Genomic DNA, 15754 nt, shown 5'->3' on the forward strand with positions numbered 1-15754 from the left:
AAGTAAATCTGACCTCGAATTAGCCTCACTATTCAACTCTTTCTTTATAGAGTCAATATCCTACCTAATGAAAACTTTTCCCAACAACGACCCATCTCTCCTATATTCCATCTCATCTAAGTTTCCAAATAATTTCCCCCCTATGTTTGAACTTAAACCTGTCTTCACTAACTACATGGAAAGACTTCTATCCAAACTTAAACCTTGCTCCAATGCACCTGACAATATCCCCCCTTCCTTTCTCAAGTCTGCTGCCAGTGGTGTAGCTCTCCCAATTAGTATCCTAATTAATAGATCCATAAAGGAATCCCATGTCCCTAAACTCTGGCATTCAACCTTTATTCTTCCTCTCCACAAGGGAGGCAAAAACACTAACATTTCAAACTTCTGCCCTATAGCTCTTCTCTCTCTGATCACCAAAATCCTAGAAAAATGCCTTTTCTAACTAAAAAACAACTTCTTACCCCTACCCAACATGGCTTCCAACCAGGACATAGCACCATAACAGCTCTTCTCTCATTCTTAGAAACTATCAATCAAGCCCGAGATTCTGAGAACTTCGTATCCACAGTGCTCCTAGATCACTCTAAATCATTCAATACCGTTTCCGATAAGCACCTTCTAAGTCACCTCTCAAACCTAAATCTCTCCCAAAACGCACTTTCCTGGTTCTCAGGCTATCTGGCAGGTAAATCTGAGGCTGTGAAATGGAAAAAAGGCACCTCACCTTTCTTACCCACCCCTGCCGGAGTACCACAGGGGTCCACCCTCGGACCAATGCTGTTTAATATCTTTATCAATAACTTTCACTCTGCTATTCCTAATGCCAAAGTCATCCAATATGCAGATGACTCCACACTTGTCTGCTCTGCCTCTAACCTCCCTGAACTCCTATCTAAAACTCAGACTGCATTCTCATCTACAGAGATCTGGATGTGCCAAAATCACCTTTCTCTCAATGCTAACACACCTAAAATACTACTATTCACAGCTTCAAAATCTTTCTCTTTTGATAAAAATTCCTTCCAAGTCCTTAGCCAAAGCAACTCTCCGATCGAAGTTGTTCCCTTTGCCAAACTACTCGGTGTAACTATAAATGAACACCTCATGTTCGACATCTATATTCAGCAAAATGTAAAGAAAACCCAGCAAAAACTAGGTATGCTATACAGAAACAACCACTTCCTCTCTACTTCTACCAGGCATACTCTGGCCTCCTCATACCTCCTTCCCTCCCTTCTGTATGGCGTCCCGCTGCTAACTAACCTATCCTTTTCCATCACTTCAAAACTTGAAAGCTGCTATAAGAAAATTACTAAATTCGCTACCAAAGCCAAACATTCCACTCATCACTGTGTTACCCTCAATTAACTCATCTGCCAAAAAAACACAATTGTAGACAGCAAATTCCAACAGCAAAAACAGACGATCCGGACCACCAGGCTGATAAAAAAACTGGAGTTTAATAAAATGCAGTAGGTTAGGGCTTTCAGGTTTTAAAAACCCTTCTTCAGACAACATACAAAAGTTATGAACACCTTTTAAAATGCATAACATCCAATCAGAGACTCAGTAAAAAGCCCTCCTCTTTTTTAAAAAAAGGCTTGATAGGAATAACACCATTCTGGCCAGGTGCTCTATCAGCACCCAGATTGATTATCCATCTAGTTTCACTGCATTCTGTTATATTTCTCAAATCACCCCCCCCCCACACTTATATATACTAACTCCGAGGTCACACTAAACACACAAACACATAAAACCCACTACTACACACACACTTACACAGACTAAAATCCCTACCCAATACCCTTATGAAAACACCACTTACCTGAATCCCAGCTAAATCCACACACTGCAGCCCAAGTCACGAGCGCGACACCACAACAGCAGATTCGACATTGCTGCATTCCATATAGTGCAGTTTCGGGTAACTGCACTTTCAACTATACAGTCTTGAGATACTGAAATTCGATATTTCAGTATTTCAAGATTGTATAGTGAATCCACACACACACACACACACACATATATATATATGTATATGTATATATATATATATATATATATATATATATATATGGATTCACTTCAGAAGCTCGAAATACTGAAATCTCACACACGCACAAATATGTATATAATATATACACACGCCCACTCATATATAAATATGTATTCATATGCATACACACCTACACACACACACATATGTATTTACATATATAAATATATGTGTGTGTATATATTTGTATTTATATATCAAGACTCTTGGGTTAGGGCGTATATAAACACACAGGTTTATTCAAATTCAACAAACCAAAATATTTGCCCAGTTGACTTTACAGTTTCAAAACATAAAGCAAATTATACCTTCATTACAGTGTTCAGTCTATACAACCCTTCTATGGTATAGGCTGCCTTATAAGCAAAAAAAAAAAAAAATTCTCACGCTCCAAGGAAATTCCAAGACTGCAAGTGTCTCCCGGACCCTACATTTTGCTGTAAAACAGGTACTTCTATAAGGTATAATCCTCCCCAACAGTGCCATCTCTCAATTTGCTTCCTTCACTGCAGGTTGTTTTGTTTTATACTGTAATAACTGCAGAGTAAGACTTTGTGAATGGTTAATTGTGTTGAGAATGTTCTTATACTGCATACATTCTGAGAGCACTTTCAATGGCACGTTCATATTTTTCATAATCAGCATGTTGCAGTATGCCATATAAAACAAATACACACACGAGAAAAACTATTTTAAATTTATATTTTTTAGACGTAGAGAGTATGAGTGAGAGCAGAAGATGTATATAAAATATGAACGTCTGTTTCTGTGTAGAACTTGTGATTTAAGCATGTTAACATACATTTAGCTTTAAAGTGAACTTTGTAGAAAAGCACTTTTCTACTGCTTTAAGTGATTAAATCCCATGGAAATAGTGAATAAAATAATTTCCAGTAGTGCTGTATCCTCTTCAAGTTTCTAAGGAGCTGGAAGTATCCCTGCACTGAAAAGGAGTAAAACAGAATACCTAGTATTGAACACTACCTTAACTGTTGCCAGGAATGATACCGCAATACAAACAAAAGATAATTTACTTTAATTATTGCCTTAATTACTGTTGTCATTTTTGGGGAGTCTCCAGTATATTTCAGACCAAGATGAGATGGTTGAGAACCCCAACTGCTTGGATAGGGAAGGTTGATCTCTCTGTCCTTCTGGCTTCCATATATTGACTAAGAATTTGTCTTCCCCCATAATGCCCAATTTTGGCAAGGTTAGTCTCCACATAGCGAACCACAATCAAAAGCATATAAAGGTAGCACTGCTGAGTATTAAAAGCCTAAGCAAATGTCGCTTTCCTTTCAGACATTCTTTAACCGTTGAAAATGTTGATATATGCATAGTTGCTGAAACATGCTTTCTGTATATTTTTCTTGTGATAAACAATACCCTGTACCCCCTACATTGGCAGACCATAAGGCATATCTTAAGCTGCCATCCCTCACCATAGGACCAAACAATATCCCCTTGGGTGGCTTCAGCTATCTGTCCATTAACTAGGGAACATACACCACTGCAGTTAAGTATGTGCAGAGGTTTCCTGGATTTCATTAATGTCAGCGTTTTGGATCAATTATTCCAAATCACAAAGAGAGGCTCAAAAATGTTAGACCTTGTTAACTCAGATATATTCCCCATGCCCTGAGCCCAAAGTTACCATATAACTGTTCATAGCTGACTATCGTGCAGTAACATTTACTCTTCATGTGAGATCAGTGTCGCACTGAAATCTGTCCATCTTCAAAGAACACTTCAAAGCAAAACTAATGATGTAATTCAAAAACCCTCCTCACTCAGATCACCCTGCTTTACACAGTGCAGTTTTCACAGATGTAGTCAATGTCCACCCCCAAGCTAGCGCTGAAAGTCCCTCTAAGATGTAAACTGTGCAATAATAGGAAGAAACTCCTAGCCTATACAAGTAAACATGACACACCATCAGCTGGAGAAGTGATCAAAAATCAACAAGAAATTTGGAAAGAAAATCAAATTCTGCAAGCAAGAATAAGATGAATTGTGGATTTCCTCCATGGTAATAACCATAATTCAGCCATATCAAAACTGTAAGATAAAATAACCAGCAGTGCTCTTGTGTTAATATAAAGTAACATTACATAGTCATGCCCGAAGAACATTGCTAAAATATTAGTAGACAAATTCAGTTATAACTTTACATACCCCTCAAATTGCTCACAGCATCTTAGTATGCCTGTGTCACCACCCAGTTGTAAGTCCTCTGTTCAGTCTCAATCTCCTCCTGACTTTCGGCAGAAGTATGGAGAACTGTTACCACTCCACAAAGGTTTACCCAGGATTGACCCATGCAACTATAGTTATGTCAGCCGCACCAGCCTTTTCTGTAAGGCAGTGGAGAGCAACATTATGAACCTCATAAATAAAGACAAAAGCCGTCTTCATACCCTGTGCCGTAACAAATTTGGGGTTTGTTAAAGGTAAAATCCTGCCTTTTAAAACTGGTAGATCTTTTGAACAAGTCACTAAGGCATTAGACTTGGTAACTCAATCCACAGAACATAACAGTACTCGGCCAAAATCTTTGAATACCATTCCAGCATCATTGATAAGCTTATTTAATTAAATGTAAAACCGTATCTTATCCACTAGATTGCAAAATGGTACACTGACAGAACCCAGTCTTATAGTGTTGTAGGTATACTCTCATCTAAAAAAGTGGTTTTCAGAGATGCCTGTCAGGGATCTATTATGGGACCACTCCTCTATGGTATCTACTACTGTCATGTTAAAGCATTTTCCAAAGGCTTGTGGCTGAGATATATTGCCAATGGATGCAAACTTAGAGTTGTCATATATAGCCCAGATGGCCTAGGTATTCTGCAGGAGATCTACCTCATGCTACTAAAGGGTTCTTGGACCACGGCTACAAACTAAACTCCAAAAAATGCTACAATTGTATCTTTTGGTAAACTTATGTGCTCTTGTTCCTGTCACGTAAGCAACACCGCCTAAATATCAGCTCTGTTATAAGGGATTGGTCACCTTCATATGAATATGCAGAGTAATAGAAATTAAGATGGGAGATGAGCATTTTGGATTCAGATCAGGATGCAGCTCAACTGACCCAATGTTTTCAGTGAGACAGATACACGAGAAGAAGCTAGATATGAGGAAAGAGTCCAACTGGGCATTACTGGACTTGGCAAAAACATATGGCAAGAGCAGAAACTAAAGTAGCTCCAGTTACAGAAATGGTCAAAGAGAACGGATCATGGTGCTGAAAAGCAGTTTGGTAAAGAATATTTGGGTCGGACAGGAAGAAGGCAAGAGAAAATGAGGGCATCCAGCAAAGATATGGATGGACTGTGTGAGAGAAAACCTGCGACAGTCATTTTTGAGCATCACAGAAGGCAGTAGAATGTCCTTGAATAGAGATAGTGATAGTTGACATGACACCCCAGCCCCTATGTAGAAAATGGAAAAGGGGGGATTGAGGATGAAGATAATTACCAAGGGCATTTCTTCTAGATACAAGGAAATCATTGTCTCCTCTTCTATTATCAGACCAATAATACGCTGTTGCCTTGACCACACAGTCTTAATCTGTCCTACTGTATAACCTGTTCCATCTCCTAACTTTCTTCCTCTGTTAGTAGCTTCTGCTTAAACTAACCTCCTAAACCCTCAGCTCTACTACTGTATCCCTACTATAGCCCTCTCCTTTCTTTCCCCCTCCCATTCTCCACACTATCTTCTTTTCCCACCACTTGCTATCATTGTCTGTATGTTTTCCTTCTTTTGAACAATGATTATCTTTTTGTTTTTACTCTTATATGTAGTAAAGTTAGACCACTGCTGTTAGTGCAACCCTTAATGTTCATAATTTCTTCTTTTGTTTTTCTCTTTATAATTAATTTTGTATTTGCAGTGTTGTTTTTAATAGTTTTTGTCCTGTATGTTTATCTTTGCTTATGTTTGATGGGGCTCTTTCCCCTTGGGTCTCCACTGAAAATGGGTTGCTTACTATCAATGCAATCCAAATAGTTAATAACCTTTTCTTTTTTACAAATATTTTGTATTGTGATTGTTATTTAATATTTGTACATTGTCACTTTATCTTTACTTATGTTTTCTGGGGCTTTTCCCCTCTGGTCTCCACTGAAAATAGGTTTGTTTGCAAACTCAGTTGGACTAACCCAGATAACAAATGTGAAATAAATAAATAAAATAGAATATAATGTTGTTGGTATTTACCCGGTATAGGCATACTATGCATCTTATGAGACTGTAGTGTTTCCTTACCAAGTAAATTTAAACATAAATATGACCTGTTGGTGGAATAGATATCTTTTGCAGAGAATATCTCTTTTGTGGAACATATACTCCCTGTAGAGGCAAAGCAGAGTAGTCATATAAGTTACCTTTTTTTAACCCATCCAGGTTTGATGGGCAGACCAAGTACACCCTTTTTTGGCCTCTCAATCCTTAATGGAAAAGGATTGAAACTAAATTGGGATATCATGTTAATTCATGTCTTGATAAACTGGTGAGATCATTGGCTAGGCTAAAAATGGTCCATTGGATTAACAGTCTACTATGAAGTAGGATGACAGATGGTCACAGGAAGCATATACACAGAGCTCACTTACACCTACAGACAATTTAAAGCCTTCTAGTTCATCTATCTGTATATAGTTGAGTTGTAAATGGAAATCACCTCTGAGAAAACCTACATAGACATGAGTAAAGACCTACAGAGGCTATGCAGAGGAGGCATTCCATCCAAGACCCCAAACTGGAAAGTCAAAAGATGTAATACAGCAACACTTAATTGCTGGATCATTCTGCCACCAAAATATCCACATATGTGGGTGGTAGACATTGCTCAACTTCACTTGCAGTCTTTAAGCCAAATTATTATGTTTTGGTGCATTATAAGATAAGTTCATCCCCATGGCCAGTGTTGATGGTCTCTCTTTCTCTCTTTTTTCTTACAAGGTTTTGGCTTATACAGTTGCTTGTGTCAGTGTGTGCGCATTCAATGCCACCATCATTCAAGCTTCGGAAGCTGAGGAAATCATGAACAATGTACGGAACTTGACAGAGCAGAACCAGCAGGTCAGTGATATAGGAGACACACATTATGATTCTGTGTACAAATTATTATATTTGTTGTCTTGTCTTCAGACTTCACCAAAGTAATTCTAAAAACATCCTTGATGGGTCCTTTGCTAGGATTAATATCTTCAACTGTTTAAAATTTAGTATCCTTTTTCTTGGAATTTGTTATATTTATGAATGTGTATGCACCTGTTATGATCCATGCTGTGACACCATGTGATTACTTTATAAGCCCAACAAGAATTTGACATTCACCAGTTCTTTAATGCAGCTTGCATTGTTTGGATTTCACTCCTTACTGTTGTCTGTAAAAGTTTATTTCATTTTCATGTTATTTTCATATTATTGCCCGTGTTTGTGAGAGATTTTAGAAACATGACCAAGTCCTGCATTCATATGGTTGAAGGAAGCTTTTTTTCACAGGACTAGTGAGAGGGTCCTCTCATGTCCCAAGGATGAGGCCAGAATTTTCTCATTGGGATTTTAGGTCTGAGGACTGGTTGAGACCTTGCCCTTTGAAAGGTCAGTCTATTTTTATTTTGCTTTGCAGTCATTGAGATTGCCTCCTGATTAGTAGGAAGTTGAACCTGTTCTGGCCTGCCACTATAGTCCAGAGTGTAGGAGAAGCAGCCCCTAGCTTCTGCCTTAGGGTTTACATCCCAGGATGCTTACATCACCTCTTCCCAGAATCATTGAATTGTATGTGTGTCCATCTAGCCTGGTCTTGGGAGATAAACCCTTGAATCACATGATGGTGAATTGTGGTTAACTGGCTTCTTCTGCTGGGACACCTACCACTCAGGCCCAGCATGACTGGTCAATACTAGTTGAGGAGTAGCAGTTAAATGAGTCTGCTGTATGGTCCAAGGTCCTAGTGTGCAGTATCAGGTGCTTGTTTGATTGTTGGTCATAGCTTAAGACACATTTGTGGACCTTCACTCTTTGAGATTTTGGTGTATTGCCAGCACCATGCTTGACACTGGTTTCCATCCCCCATGCTTTTGGTGTGTTCATGGGTATATGCTGTCCCCATCTGCCGGCTATCTAGTACACTGTTGTTGTTTGTTCATGCTGATGCAAGTCAAACGTGACTCTTGTTTTTTGGGTTGTATGAGATCATGTTACTAAGTCTTCCTCAAGTACTGTTTTCACTTTCTTGATTGTGATGCTGTTATTGATGTAAGCAAGTCCTGTAAGACACCTGGATGTTCTTCATCTCACATTGCTGCAGTCCTGACACTTGGGTAGTCCGCTGTCCCAGTCGGCCCGAATACCAAAGTATAAGGCTGACGTCGGTCAAGGCGCATTAGTCTGATGTCAGGACGTCAGGGTACAAATGCGCATGACCGACGTCATTTCCTCTGTCTTTTTTGCCGCATGGTCCGATGCAGAAGCAGTTTTGCAAGTGCAGGTTGGCGTTCTGAGATTTTCCGAAGTCGGAGTTTCAGACCGAATCCAAGTTGGCTAAGTACCCCGTTGGGGAATATTTTGGTTTTTTCTTGCCTCAGTATTTTACCGGATGTCAGAAAAAGTGAATAACTGTATTTCTTGTGGGAAACAGATACCTCATAGGGATTACCATACCTTGTGTATACCTTGCTTAGGGCCTGAGCACGACGTGGTTGGCTGTCGCTCTTGTGCTAGATTTAACAAACGCACTATTAAGAGAAGATTAGATTGTGCCAGGTTAGTTTTTGGGAAGCGGTGTAATTATAAAATGCCGTCGGATGCTCCGACGCCCGCTTCATCAAAAAAGCGCAAGGACAAAACAGCAAAGCCTAGGCTGGAAGAACCGTTCGTACCGGACGTCGGTTCTTTAGAGGGCTCGGTGGAGCCAGAGGTTCAGCCAGTAATTTCTTTGGAATCCCAGGGAGAGACTTTATTACTGCAAGATGTGACCTCTCAGGAGGTAGGCCAGGCGGAAGGGGCTTCTCAGGTAGCTGTTCTTCCCTCCCTTCCTAAGGTGGTTAGGCCCTCCCCTGCTGTTTCCAAGGCTTCTCCCAGGGGCAGGCCAGGTTTTGTTTCAGGTGTTACCCCTAGTTCTTCAGGGTCTGTACCTAAGAAGCATATGCTTAAGATGGCAGAAGATTTGATTACAATGATTAGAGGTTCTATGCCCCCTCCTGATAAGAGGCCTAGGGTGGAACCTGAGCTTGGGAGTTTTGAGCAGTGTTCGGATGCTTCTGAGTCTTCGGCTGAAGACTTGCAGGAGTAGTCCCCTTACTCTGATTCTGATGTAGATGATTCTACTCCTTCTGCTTCTCCCCCTGAGGATTTTTCATTTTCAGAGACTCTTCATTCCATGAGGGAGCATTTTAAATGGGAAGGTCAGGATTTCTCTGATTCCAGGAAAAGGCTGAGGGAATTTTTGTTTCTACCCCAGCATAGGCCTTTAGCTATACCTCCTGTTCTAGATGTGGTGGAGGATGTTTTTGCAGAGGCTTCTCTGAACCCTGATTCTTTGCCTCCTGCTCCTGTAAAACCAGATAGATATTATAGGGTGCCTGAAGCTCATAAGTATCTTTTTAAGAGTCCTAGAGCAGACCCAGAAACTGTTTCACAGGGGCCTAAAGGTGTTACGGCTTCTGTTGTTAAAAATCCTGTTCCTCCAGATAAAGAGGCAAGGGCTTTGGATAGATGGGGAAAGAAAGTGTATACTTCTTCCACTTTGGCCATGAGAGCTTTGAATTGCCAGTTTCATATGTTGAAATACCAAAATTATCTCCTTTCACAATTAAAGTCTAAGGTAGATGCTTTGGCGGAAGGTATTGAGTGTAAAGAGTTGCAGGATTTAGTTCATGTTTCTGAACAGGTGGGTAAGCATTCTTTGCAATGTGGTTTTGATGCTGTGCAGGCCTCTTCGAGGGTGGCTGCCACTGGTTCGGTTCTTCGCAGGCACGCCTGGCTGAGGGATCAGAATTTAGCTGAGCATGTGAAGACAAGGATTTTAGATGCTCCTTTACAATCTGATGTGTTGTTTGGTTCGCCTGTGGAAGCAGTTCTAAAGTAAATGGAAGATGAGGCTAAGTCTATGCAGACTGTTAAAGATTTTTTGCAGGTTCAGCCTCCGAAGTTTAGTAGAAATTGGCCTACCAAGGGGTGGACATATCCTGCTTATGATTCCCAGTCTAGGGGTAGGTCTAGACGTGGTAGGGGCAGAGCTCAAGGTTCTTTTAGGCCTAGAACAGGGAGTTCACCTGCTCAGTCTTCTGGTGAGGGCAGAGGTCAGTCCTTTCGTAAACAGACCCAATGACCTGCCTTTTCAGCTGCCAGAATCTTCTCGTCTGGCAGCACCTTTGGGAGGAAGGTTGGCACTTTTCAAAGAAAACTGGAGTTTAATTACCCAAGACAGATGGGTATTGGATATCATTCACCACGGTTACAGGTTTTATTTCCATACCTTGCCTCCTTTCAAAGGCATGCCAGACATTCCTCCTCAACAAAGGAAAGAGGCTCACAAGCAAATTTCTCTGTTACTCCAAATAGGGGCCATTCAGCCGGTTCCTGTGCCAGAAAGGGGCCTAGGATTTTATTCTCGCCTGTTCCTAGTACCAAAAAAGGGGAACACGTGGAGACCAATTTTGGATCTATCTATCCTCAACACTTATCTGGACATTCCCAAGTTCAAAATGTTGACGTTACAACAGCTTTTACCTCTGCTGGGCAAAGATCATTGGATGGTAACTTTGGATCTCAAGGAAGCTTACCTTCATGTTCCTATCAGGCTAATTTGCAGAAAATATCTGCGTTTTCGAGCTGGGAATTCTCATTATCAGTTCTCTGCATTGCCCTTTGGCTTATCTACTGCGCTTAGAGTATTCACAAAGGTTCTGGCTCCAGTGATAGCTTTCTTCAGGCTAAAAGGAATACAAATCTATCCTTATTTGGACGATTGCCTGATTCTAGCTCAAGGAAGGGGCATTCTTCTTCAGCATTTGGAATATGTGATAGCAGTGCTAAGATGCCTAGGGTATTCTGTGAACGAAATAAAGTCCAGTCTAGTACCCTCTCAAGACATGTGCTTTCTGGGTGTGAGACTGAATACAGCAACCCAGATGGCCTTTTTAACCCCGGACAAACAAAAGAATCTTTCTCTTTACTTCCATCAACTATCTCATCAGTCCGGGCTGACTGCAAGGACAGTCCTTCAAGCCTTAGGGTTCATGGCATCTTGTATTCTGGTGCTTCCCAATGCCAAACTGCATATGAGGAAGCTGCAATGGTATCTCAAAAATTTATGGACACAGCACTGCCAGGATTTGGACACTGTCATTCGAATAATTCCTTGCATTCAGAAGGAATTTTTGTGGTGGGCTCAGGAATGTCACCTAAACAAGGGACTCTCTGTGACCCGGCCAGAGGCGAGTCAGACTCTAACGACAGATGCCTCAGACACAGCTTGGGGAGCTCATCTGAATGGAAAGTGGATACAAGACAAGTGGCCTGCCAGACTGCAGCATCTACATATCAACATGAAGGAGATGTTAGCAGTCCAGTTTGCATTACTGGCTTTCAAGGATTTACTTCTTCCAGGGCAGGTGTTGATTCTGACAGACAACACAACTGTCATGTGGTACATCAACAAACAAGGGGGAACACATTCTTATCCTCTATGCAGGCAAGCAATGATTTTGTGGGAGACTGCGTTAAGCTTGCAACTGAATCTTCAAGCAAGGTTTCTGCCAGGAGCACAGAACTCCTTAGCAGATGTGTTAAGCAGGCAAATCATGGATCCCCACGAGTGGAAACTGGATCTTCATGTATTTCAAACATTGACAGTGTCATGGGGAACTCCAGACATAGATCTGTTCGCTTCTCCACTAAACCACCAGCTGCCAAAGTTTTGCACGAAAAGGTTTCATCACACAGCCTGGAAAGTGGATGCTCTTTCTTTCAGTTGGAAAAATCTTCATGTGTATGCCTTTCCACCTCTGCCTCTCCTCCCAAAGGTACTTCTAAAGGTCAGGCAAGACAAGCCAAGGATGATTCTAATAGCTCCAGATTGGCCTCGGCAGCACTGGTACCCATTGCTGAGGAGTCTGGTAAGGAAGCCTCCATGGCCTTTACCTTTGATTCCACACCTTTTGTCTCAGAGGGACGGTCATCTACTCAATGTCAAGCTTCACTCTCTTCATCTAACAGCCTGGCATATTCTGTTTTGAACCATAGCAGGTCTCAGCTTCCTCAACAAGTTTTGAATGTGATTATGGAAGCCAGAAGACCTAGTACAAGGAAAGTGTACGCAGGAAAATGGAAGAGATTTTCATTTTGGAGTGCAGCAAAGGATTTGGATGTTTCTGAGCCAAATTTGAGTGTGGCTCTTCAATATCTTACTGAGTTATTGGACAAAGGTTTGTCTTTCTCTTCCATTAAGATTCATGCTGCAGCAATTTCAGCTCACTATGATTGTGACCCACCATTGTTTTCTCATCCTTTGTTCAAGCAATTTCTTAGAGGGGCAAAGAATATAAGACCCCCACGTAGAGCTCCTACTCCTGCTTGGGACCTCAATTTTGTGTTGGAGAAACTCACTCTACAACCTTTTGAGCCTGCAGCTACTGCTGAATTGAAATATTTGTCATGGAAGACTGCTTTTTTGTTGGCCATTACCTCTGCAAGAAGGGTGTCTGAATTGCAGGCCCTTATGGCGGTTGAGCCTTTCCTGATTTTTCATAAGGATAGGGTATCTTTACGTACTAATCCTTCCTTTATGCCTAAAGTGGTTTCTAGTGTGGCTTTAAACCAAACTATTCATTTGCCTACCTTTTATGCAAATCCCCAAAATAAGGGTGAAAAGATTTTGCACACTTTAGATGTACACAGGCAATTACGTTATTATTTAAGCAGGACTAAGGATTTTAGGCAGTCTCAGCAGTTGTTTGTTTCATTTGCTTTGAGTTCTCAGGGTAAGCCTGTGTCAAAACAAACTATTTCTAAGTGGATTGGGTTTTGCATTACTTTCTGTTACTCCCATCATGGCAAGGAGATTCCAGCTGGGATTAGGCCTCATTCCACTAGGGCTACTGCCACTTCAACTGCATTTCTAAGGGGGGTGGCAACTAAGGATATTTTGGAGGCTGCTACTTGGAGTTCAGTGCATACTTTCTCTAAGCATTACCACCTTCCTCTCTACTCTAAATCTAGGGCTGGTTTTGCCACTGCTATTTTACAGGGCATGTTATCAGCTCCTGCTTCTTTGTGATTTGCCATCCTCCCTTACCTCTGCTTTGGGATTCTACCCAAGTGTCAGGACTGCAGCAATGTGAGATGAAGAACATAGTACAGTTTTGTACCTACCATAAATGTAGATGTTCGAAGATCCACATTGCTGCAGTCCAATTTACCCTCCCTCCTTCCCCTCTGTGTTTAGGGGTGGTTGTGTGGGTGGGATTGTACCTTTCTGACTTTGTATATATTGTACATATATTTGGTACAGGGGTGTTAGGTGTGTTGTTGTTTTTTGGTTTGGCCTTATCTTTTTAGGGTCTTCTGACATCTGGGGCAAGAAAAGACTGAGGAAATGACGTCGGTCATGCGCATTTGTACCCTGACGTCCTGACGTCAGACTAATGCGCCTTGACCGACGTCAGCCTTATACTTTGGTATTCGGGCCGACTGGGACAGCGGACTACCCAAGTGTCAAGACTGCAGCAATGTGGATCTTCGAACATCTACATTTATGGTAGGTACAAAACTGTACTTTTCATGAACACCTGTTCTGCTTTTGTAGCCTTTGGACTGCTTTCATAGAATTTGCACAGGTGGGAACTGAGACATTCCTTGTTTATATCCTTTGGATCTAGCATTTATGGGTATTTTAGAAGTCTGGGGGCATCCCCACTTGACTCCTTTGTTCTTCTAAGATGGCCAATGCCAAGAAACAATACATAGCCAGTTGGAATGATTTGTTATCTTAGCATCCTGTAGCAGGCCCGGATGTGGTCTGTATTAGTTAGCAGTGAGACTACAGTCTGTTTCTCCTCTGATGCACAACAGGGAGTCCAGATCTCTGAAGAGGTGTGGCAAAATAATGTCTTTCTTTGCTGTTTTGGAGATCAGGGCTGTCAGTTATGTCTCTCATCTTCCGAAATTGTAGTCCTTTCTGGTGCAAAACGCAGTGGAAAAGTTCAAAGACATCCTCTGCTAGACCCCATCATGTGTGCCCGCTGAAAATCCCTGGAGAGCTCTATGACCACCTCCTTACTGCCATGCCACCTGAATATCATTGTGTGCTGGCTTTTGAAAGGCATGGCTGGCCAAGTTCATCCTGGCTAAGAGAACCCTCATTTGGGTGGATCATTTAAAACTGTGACTGGACCTTCTAGCTTATCCCCTATCCTTCTGGTCCTCTTTCCCTTCATTTTATTTTCCACTTTGGGTTCCTAAATGATAGATATTTCATGGAAAGCCCAGTTTGTACTACTTCAGTGACAGTAGAGACTGCCCCATTTTCAGTTGGAGGGTATCAGAATGACTCCTGGCCAGAAATGATTGGGTATTTTTTTTGGTTGTTAGCCTTAGCATCACTTTTCCTTTCGGGACTTAAAGCTCTTCAGATTCCATCCATGAAGGGGGCATGTAGTGTTGTTTCCTCTTTAAATGCTTTTTAGCTTAGCTTAGTTTCAGGGGTCATTTCAGTGCCTCCTTCTATTTATGTTGGTTGAAGGTAAATTCTGAAGGTGGTTGCCTTTTGAGATTCCCACAGAATCCATATACCGGTTAATGTTGATAATTGTAGATCATGCCACTAGTGGATCAAACTGTTTTGTGTTCCCTTATGGGGTGACTTGTGATGCTAAGTTTGACATGGAGACTTGTGGAGGCCAACTCCCATTGGACTTCCTATTTTGCATGGGTGCTTTTTCTGGTTCCTGGTCCGGGATTACTATTTTTAGGAGTCCAGTGTTTGGCCATTTGCTGTGAGATGGCCTCCCTGAAGTCTCAGTTTGGCTGCCTGGTGTGGACATAGTTCATGGCCTTTGTAATGGGAATCATGTTCCCGGTATGGACGGTGATGGGAACAACCTTACTTTTTCCAATATGTTGAAAATTTTTCAGAAAAGACTAAGACTGTGGAATTTACAAATAGAGAATGCTTTTTTAATGAATGTTTGAGGCTGCTGATTATTCCACAGGGACTACATTGTTATAAATTCCCTAATGGTTTAGATTGCAGTTCTTTATTTTACCATGAACTTTGTGATATGTTTGATCGGCATGGTTTGAACTGTTACTGGAACTTATTAGGTTTAAAGATAAATGTATGTATGAAATAATGGAGGAAGTTAATAGTCTTAATGATAATCTACAAAAAGGTTTGCTTGTCACAGTATATGAAAGAAAGTATAATCATATTTTTAGCAGATTGATAAAGTGATTCCAGTAAGAAACAGAAAAGTAAAAAGATAAAAATGACCTGAAACAATATCACAGTAAATCAGCTTATCACACACTTCATTCTAGTAGTCCAAGTGACCCCTGTGGAATGGTGTTGGGGTCTGATACAGTTTAACAATGGTTACATGGGATATAGTGGTTTAATTAATGAACACACTGACAACATCTTATGTTATGTATGTGATGGAGCAAGGGGTC

The 15754-nt window shown here is 41.1% G+C and overlaps 1 protein-coding gene across 1 annotated transcript in view; it reads left to right on the forward strand.

The window, feature by feature from the left end:
• Positions 1 to 15754, forward strand: part of FOCAD (focadhesin) — a 2336882-nt gene that overhangs the window by 1848759 nt on the left and 472369 nt on the right. Inside the window, exon 32 of the mRNA XM_044060381.1 lies at positions 7037 to 7156. Within this exon, the coding sequence (XP_043916316.1) occupies positions 7037 to 7156 (120 nt within the window). The remainder of the gene's footprint in view (positions 1 to 7036; positions 7157 to 15754) is intronic.

The sequence above is a fragment of the Protopterus annectens genome, chromosome 2.part0 (genome assembly GCF_019279795.1).
Source record: "Protopterus annectens isolate FY-2018-M chromosome 2.part0, PAN1.0, whole genome shotgun sequence".
NCBI lineage: Eukaryota > Metazoa > Chordata > Ceratodontiformes > Protopteridae > Protopterus > Protopterus annectens.